Source organism: Cololabis saira, chromosome 16 (assembly GCF_033807715.1).
Source record: "Cololabis saira isolate AMF1-May2022 chromosome 16, fColSai1.1, whole genome shotgun sequence".
Classification (NCBI taxonomy): domain Eukaryota; kingdom Metazoa; phylum Chordata; class Actinopteri; order Beloniformes; family Belonidae; genus Cololabis; species Cololabis saira.
Window position 1 is genome coordinate 22,328,692 of NC_084602.1, and position 12,715 is coordinate 22,341,406.

The following is a 12,715-nucleotide window of genomic DNA, read 5'->3' on the forward strand; positions in this document are numbered from 1 at the left end:
TAAATAGAACAAACTGGTGTAGTGTAGTGCACAGTGTATAAATAACTCACGAACAAAAATGTTTTATTGCTGATTGTATTTAATAGAGATTTAAAAGAAGAAGATAAAAAAAAAAAAAAAGCTTGACTGCGACTAGTTGGAGAAATAAAAATCCTCATCTGTGCTGTCCGATATCCCTCCATCACTCTCTGGGGGCATCTCCCACACAGCGAAGTTTTCTGATGGGGGAAAAAAAAAAAAGTTGGATTCAATATAATGGAAACAGTTTCCAAAAAGCCTTTTGTAAACTTCTCCATACACTGCCATGCATTTTTGTGAAAAATAAATTAATATATAAATAGAGGGAATGCGCATGACATCACAGATGTGACTTCACAGCAGATTACGCCCTCTGAGTGGCAGCGTAGACTTTCAGTTTGAGCCCTCGAAAACATCTAAAATGGGAAAGCGCTGTTGTGCCATCGACTGTACTCATAGAATTAGCATGATATCGGAGTTATCGTTTTACAGACTGCCGAAAAATAAGCTTAAGAGAGACAAATGGATCGCTGCAATTCGCAGAAACAACTGGATTCCAGGCACCGAAACGTGGATTTGCAGTTCCCATTTTGTATCAGGTAATGTTGGATATTTGGGCAGCTAACATTAAACAGTCAAATCATAAAGTTCGGTGTCCTCATCACTTTAATTGCGCCAACAAATCCTGCCTTGAAGTAGGACCAAGCGTCAAGACTTTTGTATGCTTTCAAGCTTTGCTTCGTGCATTTCCCCACGTCAAATAAAGTACATATAAATATCAGGAAACTGGATTTGTGGCCAAATATTAATGTCCATGGACCACTGGCTCTTCGGGTAACTGTCAGGGTCACTGTCAAGTCCAACTGCCTTTAATTTAAGCTGATAATCGGGAAAGGAATAGGATAAAATGGAATGGAAAAATACACTTCTTACCAGTCTACTTCAAATCTTTTCTTGGTAATAAAACTGAAATGTGTTTCTATGAACCAAATTTGCTCCTTTTCACAATTATTTTAAAGTCTTACAAGTTGCTCAGTTTTCACTGAACAGCCACAAACTAAAACAACTGCAAATAAACATCAGTGATTTGATTTAAGGTATACAAACTTATTAGAACTAATCTAAACAAATAATCGTCCATTTCAAAAAAATATCACTATTAGTTACCATCTTCCTGCTGGATTTGATCCTTTGTAGTATTTACATCATTTTATCTCGGTATTTGGGCAGCTTAAAGGAGCTTGAGGCTCCTTTTAAGAAATGAGACTCTCTAGTGCCACCCTTCACCACGACGGCCGTTGGGGGTACTGCAGCCAACAGTGAAGCCGGCACGGGAGAACGGGGAGAACGCACATGCAGCGTCATGTGACGTCACATCCGCAGCCCAGCGCGGGAAATTCGGGACCGAATTGCAGCACATTTTGCAGCACACAGCCTGTTCAAGGCAAAGGAGAGATACACTAGAGGGCTCATTCTTTTGGGTTTGGAACGCTTCATCTGACATTATTACTAGAAAACTTAAAATGTATACGGATTTTTTTCATAAATCCTGCCACAATCCGGCCTCAAGCTCCTTTAAAGGAGCATGAGGCAGGATTGAGGCAGGATTTATGAGAGAGAGAGAGGAGAGAAAAAAAAAAAAAAAAAAAAATCCGTATACATTTTAAGTTTTCTAGTAATAATGTTAGATGAAGCGTTCCAAACCAAAAAGAATGAGCCCTCTAGTGTATCTCTCCGTTGCCTTGAACAGGCTGTGTGCTGCAATTGTGGGCTCGAATTTCCCGCGCTGTCCTGCGGATGTGACGTCAAATGATGCTGCTGTTCTCCTGTGCCGGCTTCGCTGTTGGCTGCAGTACCCCCGACGGTCGTCGTGGCGAAGGGTGGCGTTAATGAGTCTCATTTCTTAAAAGGAGCCTCATGCTCCTTTAAACAAAAATTTCACTTTATACATTTCCATAAGGTTTTTTATTTCTTTACTTTTTAAATCGGCACAAAGGAACTTTTGCGATCCATAGGCTACACTAGAGGCGCGCAGGTGAGCTGCTTTTGCAAAACCATCAGTGTCTTGCTTCATTACCTTTTAGCACTTAAAAGTTGCAGCAAACAACTTTGCCTGATAGAAGCGATCAAAAAATATCAAAATAGTTATTTTTACATAACAACAAAGGCTTCTTGGTGTTGCTTTCATCGTAGCAATTATTCTATACAACCGCCATTACAATATCTCTAAAATAATAATAATCAGAATTTATATTTAATATTAAGTTCATTTATTTCATTAGGCAAGGTTTTTGTGTTATAACTACATTTATTTCTCTATACCACAAAAGCTTCTACACTTTCCTTTTCTTTCAAATTACGGAAATTCCCATGAAATTTATTTCATTCAGGTTTTCAGGTGAATTTTTTTCAGGAAAATCAACAACATGAACTGCGAGTTGGGCTGATGTTTGGCTGTAAAAATACTGTTCTCGTTAATGTATCCTCCTTGTTTAATGCATTATGCCACTTTTAAAAAGGACAGCTTACCCATGTTACCGCATTTTATCTGCCGTCTTGCTGATGGTGTGGTTTCGAACCTCTAAAAGAAGAAACAAAACAAAAAGGAAATGGGTTTTTTTGATACAGAAAAGAAAATCTCCATGTTCTTCAAATGAAACTCAGTTTATTTCGAAGCAAATACCTTTCCAGAAGGCGAGCTCTTGTGTACATTAAATTGACGTTTTTTCATTCTTCTCTGCAGTTGATAGACATATCTGTCACCGTTGTTTCTTTGAAATCAGGAGAGACAAAGCAAATCAGTCATTTTTCTGAAGTGAGTTCTCACGAGTTAATCCGCAAAAGGGTCCGGCTCTTACGTGTTTGGAGATCCCAACATGCCAGGAGTGATGTGTAGACACTGAGGCGTCTTAACTTCAGGAAAGCGCGGCAACATCGGGGTCTGGGGTTCCAGGTCAGACATCGCAAAGTCATTATCATCACTCGAACACATGGAGGGGATCTGTGCATGCAGATAGATGAAAGAGGAACATTTAGTCCATAAACTGGTTTACCGTCTTAACACCATCTTAAACCTCTGCAAGCACCGAAACATATGAAAACCGACCTCAACCCGTTTATCTTGCATGTACGCTGAGCTGAAAGCATCGTCGACATCTTCTCTGGGCAGGTTCTCCAGGAACGCACGCACCTGCTGCTTCCTCTTCAAAGTCCCCGCCCGGGCAGATATCACGGGTCGCTCTACAACTTCAGATTCACAGGTGGCCAAATATAATCACCAATAGCTTTAATAAATTAAAGCTCCAGAAAATAAGCCACATTCAGGGAACTACTCTGTTAATTTGTTATTTATTTACCCTAAATGTCTTCAAGTTCAAAGACTTCAGACTTTGCATTGTATTAAAACTGAATAAATATTTGTTACATTCAGTTTGGCCTTCTCTTAATATCATCCTCCAAACAGTAATCTGCGTCTACCTGGAGGTTTGGACGCCTCCACCTTTTCAGTCTTGTGCTTCTTGGATTTTTTAGGGGGGGTCTGGGCAGCTGCCTGGGATATGTGCTGCTTGTAGCACTCCTCTGCAGAACGTGTTCCTACCATCCGGCCAACCTTTGCCCAGTAACCTGCGACGTGCTTTGGATAGTACAACACAGCCCTGGAAAAAGAGAGACCCACACTGAGAAATATATTACAGTGCATAGATTTGCTTTGTCCCAGTTTCAGACAAGGCAAACTTACTCTTGCAGCTTCTTCAGCTCTGCTTCGCTCCATTCATCATCATCGTCGTCATCAACCTGCTCTTGTGGAATGACTGCGCTGCCTTTCTTTCTGTGGCGTTTCTTGTTGGATTGTGCCGACTTTGGCAAAGGCTCCGTTCTTGGCGAAGTTTCAGTGCGTTTGCACTCTTTGCGAACCTTCCCACCTTTCTTAGTGGACACTTCTTTGTCTTTCTTCCTCCCTTTACTGGAAACCTCACCATCAGACGACAGACGCTCTAATGCACCATCACTGACCGGTGGGGACTCGGGGGAATAGAAGACACCCTGTCTTCTCCTGGATGCTATTGTAGAAGGCTTGCTGTGTGCCGTTTTTGTTGATGTTTGTGCAGAAGACTTCTCCGACTCACTGTGCCTGTGTGGAACAACATCAGCGTCTGCAGCAGGGCACGGCCTCCTTCTGCTGGACCTCGTTGTTCGCCCAGAACACCCTTGAGTGCTGCTTAGCATCTCCACGGTGAGATCAGACACATATGTAGACTTCTTGTGAGGGATAACCTCAGTTCCGTCCTGTTTTTGTTTTGTCTTCACCTTCCTCTCCGGTACAGAAGCCGCTTTGCCGGCGACAGACACGCTCTGCTTTCGACCTGAGGGCACATAAAGCAGTTTTTAATGACTGTCAGAGTTTACATCAGCGCTAAAAGTACATTTCAACAGATAGCTTTACCCTCAGTGCAGGGAAGGATCACTCGGACGGACTTCTGGAAGCTCATTGGAGACTCTGCTGCACCACTGTTTGACTCACAAATCTGAAACACAAAGAAAGTAACATGAACTGTTTGTTTGTGGCTGAATGCCCACTCCCCTTTTATGCAACTCATGTGGTCCCGGCATAAAGTGCTTACAAAGCCGACGTTATCGTAGCTTTCATGGATGGTGACATTCATGTGTGCATCTAAAACGACTCGGCCTCCTTTCCAATACTCCAAAGGTGGTTTTATCATTCGACCACTGCGAGACATTTTTGCAGAAGAGATGGGGGGAGGACAGGATTCAGCTAAAGATGACAAGAAAGAAAGTAGTAAAACACCTAGTAAGTAAAACTCCCTGAAAATGAAAAAAAAGACCATAAATAATGCCTGATATCAAGGTTTCTAAATTGATTCTTTGGTACTTACGCGTTTTCGAGGACTTCTGTCGGTGTCTCTTCACAGCACGGTCGACAGAGGCCTCCGGCTTTGTCTTAACTGGGATGCCTTTCCCTTCGCTGATCCTCTCAACTCCTCTGCTGAAGCTAGGGCTGGGCGATATGAACCAAAAGTCATATCTCCATATTTTCTAGCTGAATGCCGATACTCGATATATATCGATATTTTTTCTGTGCCATAATTGGGGTTTCCCCCAAAGCATTATAGCATAGCCTATGTGTTAGCTTCATTTTTTTCTGAAGCAAACCCTTAAAAAAAACAGTCAGTTTTAATACAAAGCCTCGTGCCAAATGTCACACAGGTACCTTATTAACAGAGGTCTGCACAATATCAAAATGTATAAAACAAATGAAATAAAAATAAACCGCCTGCATATATAGAATAAAAATGCTTCTTGAATAAAATAAAACAAATATCCCTTTCCTGCATAACAATTAAATTAAAATACACTGTGCAATTAATACAATGTAGACAGTAACAGGCAGACTTTTCCACTGAGGTTGACAGGAATGCAAATAACAAAAAATGTGTGCAAAATCAAAAAAAATAAATATATATATATATATATATATATATATTTTTTAATATATAAAATATATATCGCCCAGCCCTAGCTGAAGCAAAAATAAATAAGAGCAAAAATAAATATATATTAAAAAAGCATCACTTTAATTAGGAAAAAAACAAAAAAAAAAAACTAAAATTCATTTTGATGCAATCTTTTGTCTGCAAGGGCATTGAAGTGAAATAAGCATTCTTACTCGTTTGACTCAGACAGAAAGTTCTCATACAGCGCCTTCCAGTTGTGGGGAAAACCATTCAAAAACTTTTTCAAAAACCGCTTTGGAAAACCTGAAAGAAAAAGGCGAGAGATGGATAAAATAATGAAATAACTTGTCGAGTGTTGTAGAATGCACTTTTTTTGGTGCCAAAGTGAAGTGAACTATGAACAAACTCACCATAAGCAGCATTAATGTTCATCTTCCCAATTAAAATGTAAACCCTCCCGGAGACGGTCTTCAGCACAGAATTGGAGACCCTGCCCACAATGATGTTACTGTTCCACGGTATGTTGTCCTCCCTGGGTTCACACAACACCAAACAAAAGTGAGAAAGAGTTAGGGATGGTGACTGCATTTTAAAAGCGGGATTTAAGAAAAACAAACAAAGAAATTTGGTTGAAATAAGTTCACTTCCATCTCTAGAAGAACTTACCCGTGAATTCCATCAACAAACAGCCCCTTACTATTCTTCTTCAGGATCCACTTCTGGAGATGAATAACATTCTCCTGTCAAAACATAAATAAAATAATGCAATAAGGAACAAGACAAAGAAAAAAACAACAAGAAACCTCTACAATGAATCTCTGAAGGGACTTAAGTCGTGAAAACTCCTGCAATTCATTTCACTTCAGGGATTAATACAGTATTTCCATATTTTTTAACTTGGATTTACACTTCCTTTTACAAGTACACCTGCTTCCAAACAGGCATCCTAATTTGTTTCTTCAACTATAAATAATCTCCACTTTACAAGAGAGCTGCAAGTTGAGTATCATTTGATGTAATATACCCTCTTTTGTTGAAATATTTAATACACAAAGTAATAGTGATGCACCGAATGTTCGGTAACCGAAATTGTTCGGCCGAAAGTAGCAAAAAAAACACTTTCGGTGTTCGGTGGAATAAGTGAGGGGGAAAAAAAACAAAAAAAAACAACAATCAATAACGGCGTGTGATGATGCAAGCGAACAGCGTGGAGTGAGGAGCGTGCGGTGTTAAACGCAGCAAACAAGTCAGCTTGTCAGATCATTACTTGGATGTGGGGAACAAGCAGACTCAGCAGAGGACACAAGAAATGATCCAGGCTGAGTTAGATTTGGGAAAGCCGCTTGGTGATGGAGACGGTCACGTGATGCACAGCGCAGAGAAAAGGGCCCGTACTACAGATGCGGTGGCGAACCCTCACTGTCTGATATGTTTGACGAGATCCTCCGAGAAAATAACCCAGATGCCAGGCAGACGACAAGCGCCAACCGCTCAACAGTTAGATGGTTATCTGTCAGAAGTTCCCATCCCCAGGAGCGAGAACCCTCTTGCATATTGGAGGACCAATCAAGGCCGCTTTCCTGACTTGGCACAGATGGCACGCAGGTGGTAATAATAATAATAATAATAATAATTATAATAATTATAACAACAATAAGCTGTATTTAACATAAAAGCAATAAAACAAATAAAAGCACTTAAGAGCGCATAAGAGAAATGGAGATATGATACTATAATATAAATAATTAGGTAGACTACTTGTATGTGAAAGGGATTGAGATTTTTTGATTTATGCAATGGTGAAAAAATTGGCAAAATAAATGAAAAACTGCGAAGAACCATTGTTCGGTATGTTATTCGGTATTCGGCCAAGTGTTTATTATTATTTTCGTTTTTTGTTTCGCCCACAAATTTTCATTGCGGTGCAACACTACAAAGTAAGGTGAAACTCTTAATTTCAATGTTCCCCAGCCGTCAGCCGGAATAGACGTGGGAAAAGGGAATAAAATAAAACAAAATTGCAATTCCCTTCTCTTTGGTCTCCCACAAAACTCCTCCATAATCTCCAACTGGCCAAGAACGCTGCTGCCCGGATTATCACCAGAACAGGGTCCATCAGTCACATCACACCCGTTCTGCACCACCTCCACTGGCTTCCCATCAAACACCGAATCAACTACAAAATCCTCCTCTTGGCTCCCTCATACCTCTCTGCCCTCTTATGCATCAATATCCCCAGCCGGTCTCTTAGATCTGCCTCCTCCAGCAGCCGGACTGTACACCATGGGGTCCAGAGCCTTCGGCCGCTCTGCCCCTCGTCTCTAGAACTCCCTCCCCTCTGACATCAGGAATTTTGACTGTTTCAGCGACTGATCTCAAAACATACTTATTTAGACGAGAGTTTGACCTACAATAACTGTCTTTTATGTTCTGCTGCAAACTCTACTGTTTTCTTTTGTTTAAATTGTGTTTTTATATTTTGATTGTTGAGTGCCATGGAAGGCGCCTAACAAATAAAATGTATTATTATTTTAATAAATAGAATATAAGATTATTAGCCAGAATGTACACATTTTTTTCTTCTTCTTGGCCAGTAGTGTTTCACTTCAAGGCATGCATTATTGTATCTTCCATTTCTACTTACGACTGGGAATTTCTTCTGCGTGCACCAGCGGCTGCGCTTTAACACATTCTCACATTTCTTCGGTATGGAGAATTTTGGAGAATTTAATAAAAGCGGATCCTCTAACAAAACAGGTCGTGTCGGCGCAGCGGGGACCAGGCTGTCCTCGGTGAGCTGGCTCTCTGGGCAGCTGTCAGCTGAGTCTGCTGTGCACTCTTGAGCAGGAACCAGTCTTTCTTGGGCCTTTTCTGAAGCAACGCTCTCCACCTCGCCCACGCCGAGAAGAGTGTCTATGGACTGATCCGGGTTCCCTATGGAAAATATTTCTTATAAACAAAGCCATGCTGTGCAGTATAATTTGAATAGATCAATTACAAACCAGGCGTTTTGCTTTTGCACTCAATCCTAAAACACAGACTCACCTCCAAATAAGTCTCTTCTGCTGCTGTGAACTTCCCATCGTTCTCTTTTGCTTTCCCTCTCCTTCATGTAGGCAAACATCTTGGCTGGTGACATTGGAGGCAATTTATCTAACAAAACTGAACAACCTGTTAAAAACAAAACAATAGAGAGATTAAAAGCACCTGTCATTTTCTTCTAAAAAAAAAGAATATATGACATAAAGGCAGAGGTGGGTAGTAACGAGTTACATTTACTCCGTTACATTTACTTGAGTACGTTTTGGGAAATGTACTTTTAGGAGTAGTTTTCAATCACTATACTTTTTACTTTTACTTGAGTAGATTTGTGAAGGAGAAACTGTTACTCTTACTCCACTACATTAGGCCACGTTGAGCTGTTACTTTTCTTTAATCCCTTTTATCCACGTACGCGTCAATCTCATGACATCACTGAGTGATTCTTTGGGAAAAATGTTTGTTTTTGCATGTTTTGTCACATTTACACAGACTCAAACACACACAGAGTTTCTATGAGTTCATGGGCTTGTTTTAGTTCTGCCTAGTTAAAAAAGAAAAGTACAAAGACTTGAAATTATGTATTTAAGTACTTGAATTTACTTTAAGATTATTTTAATTTAAGCTATTTTTTATTAATTTGAATTTATTTTATTATTTTATTTACCTGAAGATGATTATTTTGTACTTTTGTCTGTTTGAATGGGTGTTCAAATAAATCAGATGTTACTCAACAGTTACTCAGTACTTGAGTAGTTTTTTCACCAAGTACTTTTTTACTTTTACTTAAGTAATTATTTGGATGACTACTTTTTACTTTTACTTGAGTAATATTATTCTGAAGTAACAGTACTTTTACTTGAGTACAATTTTTGGCTACTCTACCCACCTCTGCATAAAGGGTAGTGATTACTCACCTTTCCTTCCAGGGGCTTTTGGTAGTGTGAAGATGGGCTCTGGGTGTCCATTTAACCTACAGAGATCCGGTATACTATTGATGTTGTGGCTGTAATCCCTAATAAACGTTGAAGTTTGCCTTAGCTGTGGAGGGCTTAAATGTTCATTATTCATGTGGGTCACTTTATTAAATTCATGCTGCTCCCACGTCCTCTTCCTCACCCTGCTCTTCATGGGGGGACTCACAGTGGCACAGATATCCACATTTCTCCTGCTGGTTTCTATAAGTTTCTGTGGAGCCCTGATGGGCTCATGGAAAACACGAGAGTCTGTGATCTGAGGAAGTCTGTTGTTGGCCATGTAGCTGTTGACCATAGAAATAGACATGGCCGTGGACTCCAGGAAAGCTCCGTGTGTCCTCGCCTCCTCCAGCGGGCCGATGCTCATGCTGGAGCAGGAATAGTCCAAACTTTTCTTCGGACTCGACATGGGCGACAGAGTCAAAGCCTCCGCTTCACTGCCATAGCATCCAAAGCGTTGATCATCCTCGGGCTCGTCGCTGCTCCAGATGCTGGAGATGTTATTATTAGCTGGTTTCTCTGCGTGGTTGACTTCACCTGTAAAACCCCCGGCTCTGGCGCACATCGCTTCCTTCTGAACTTTGGACTTCAACTTCGCGAACACTTTAGCCGGAGACTCGAAGCGTGGATTCGAGTTTTGTAATAGATAAAAGGACGCCATGGCGTGGACATTGATTTAAACTTTAACCTGAGATTATTTTACCGATGGACGAGCAAAGGCTAACTGGGTCGTTACTTTCAAACTTCGTGTCGGAGCCCCGATTGGCTGGAGTCCAGTGACGTAGTTTCACAACAACACGTCACTACCGCGTTTCGTCGTCGACAATGAAAGTGTGCGCGTTTCTGCCACCTAGTGGTGTGGAGTGTTATTTCAGGTCACGCTACATTTATCAGAAAAAAAATCAAACACAGAGAAATCAATTATATATTTCTTTTCTGGCTTATCAAAATAAATAAAAAACACGCACACAAATTGGTACTTTCTGAACTTACAAACATGCCAGGGAAAAATAAAAGTATTTCCGGCTTTATAAGATAAGATAAGATAAGAAATCCTTTAATAGTCCCGCAGAGGGGAAATTTGCAGATTACAGCAGCAAAGGGGATAGTGCAAAAAACAAGAGGCATCAATATCACACAGTGATAATAAAAACACTATAAACAGTATATACAATAATAATAACAAGAAGAAGGAGAATAAAAATAAATAATAAGAAATACTAGTATGTAAAAAATAACAGATGGATATTTACAGATGTTATTTACATAATTGCACGTTGCAGAGAATGATATTGCACATTATTTTCCGGTTTGTATATTTATTGTCAGGTTGTATGTGGTCTACTGTGAGCGGTGCTGGTTGTGTAGTCTTACAGCTGCAGGGAGGAAGGACCTTCTGTAGCGCTCCCTCACACACCTAGGGTGAAGGAGCCTGTCGCTGAAGGAGCTCTCCAGCGCTCTGAAGGTCCTTCATGGGGTGGGAGTCCTTCTCCATCATGGATGACAGCTTAGCCATCATCCTCCTCTCTCCCACCACCTGTACTGTGTCCAGAGAGCAGCCCACGACAGAGCCGGCCCTTTTGATGGTTTTAAAATAAAATAAATAATAATATATATAAATAAATAAAATCCTTTTAAAAGAAATTGTTGACTGCTCCTCACCTATGGAACAAACTTCCTGTAGACCTGAGGTCTGCTCAAACAGTCAGCTCCTTTAAATCAGGCCTAAAAACATTACTGTTTACTGAAGTCTACTCTTAAATTAAATACTTACCTGCTGCCCTTACTTTTTAACAACTTGTGCTTTTTATTATTTTACCTCTTTTCTTGTCATTTTATTTCATTTTATTTGTTATTTACTGTTTAATTGTGTCTTCCCGCCTTTAATGTTGATGTAAAGCACTTTGAATTACCTTGTGTTGAATTGTGCTATACAAATAAACTTGCCTTGCCTTGCCTTGACTTGCCTTGACTTGCCTTGATTTATCAAATACATGAATTTCTGTGAAAACCCCCATGGGTTTCTTTTTATGTATCTACACAGAAGATGGTTAAAAACATTTCTTTAGGTTGCTAAAAATGAGGCCAGGTTTCTCCCCAGATAGTCTATTTTAGTTAGTGGTTACAGAGGCCCTGTATTTGTAAAGAGCACGAACCGTGTAGCAAACGTATCTTTAAATGCAGTTTAAATGTAATTCCCATCTTTCCCCTGTAGGGTGTATTCTATTTGTCTCATCACCTTTTTAGTCTCTCTTGGTGCAAAAAAACAGTAATTCCCTCCTTTTCTTTTTTTTTACAATCTTCCCTACAAAGTACTGCTTCTTACCTGTATGTCATTCAATGTTATATGAGTTTAAAAAAGGTCTCCAATGTAAACAAGTGTAATGCTTTCTTGGATTAATGCCTTTTAGTTGACTTTGTATCAGCGAATCTGTACTGTCATGAAACTGTACCTGATCCTATGCAATTGTTCGAATAAATTCTTCAATCAATCAAAAAATGTCAGTAATACCCTAGGTAGGATATGAAGTAAGCGATAACTCAACGCGTAGAAGAAGACTCGGGCACAAGTCATAACAATTATACAGAAAGGAACAGAAGGGAGGAAATAGTCATAACAATACTGAGACTGGGCAACACAGGATTAAATGGCACTTTGTATGTTATGGGAAAAAGGGACAGTGATAAGTGGGAGAACTGTGGAGTAAAAGAAAACAGTGAACACATTCTAATGTATTGCAACAGATATGAAATAGAAAGAGAAAGGCTACAGGCAAGGGCGTAGGTTTGCATAGGGACGGTAGGGACATAACACTACCAACTTTTCAGGAGGCTCAAATTGTCCCCACCAACTTTTAAGCAACCTTATTTGCATTATATAATGAGTTCAGATATAAAGGTAATTTAGATTGTCTTCCCAAATGTTGTAAGGATAGAATTGACCCTACCATTATTAAGTGAATTATTTTCATTATGTTCAGACTTACATTTACCCCTTTTCACTTGCTGAATGTTCATTCTTTGTTGAGTTTGGCTGTGCTTGTGGACAAAAGCCGTAGTGTTTAACCTGAAGGAAGGTTCCATTTTTATTTATTTATTTATTTTTTTTTCAGTTATATTTTATTTATTTATTCAGACAGACAATGTTGAGTGGTCTTAAGACAAATGTTTAGTTTTTGCATTCTGGACAGTTAAGTGATTATTAAT

At 39.8% G+C, this 12,715-nt stretch overlaps 1 protein-coding gene across 1 annotated transcript; it reads right to left on the reverse strand.

Annotated features, from left to right (window-relative positions):
• Positions 1-82: 82 nt before the first annotated feature.
• mis18bp1 (MIS18 binding protein 1) lies at positions 83-10,257 on the reverse strand. The gene is made up of 16 exons (XM_061743286.1): positions 9,449-10,257; positions 8,538-8,663; positions 8,137-8,426; positions 6,159-6,232; positions 5,903-6,024; positions 5,705-5,795; positions 4,914-5,035; positions 4,641-4,792; positions 4,463-4,544; positions 3,758-4,382; positions 3,496-3,674; positions 3,125-3,264; positions 2,877-3,019; positions 2,702-2,789; positions 2,548-2,599; positions 83-218 (listed from the first exon to the last, which is right to left on the reverse strand). Exons 1-16 carry the CDS (start codon positions 10,167-10,169, stop codon positions 133-135), a joined length of 3,093 nt encoding a protein of 1,030 aa, XP_061599270.1. The 5' UTR covers positions 10,170-10,257; the 3' UTR covers positions 83-132.
• Between the last annotated feature and the right edge of the window lie 2,458 nt (positions 10,258-12,715).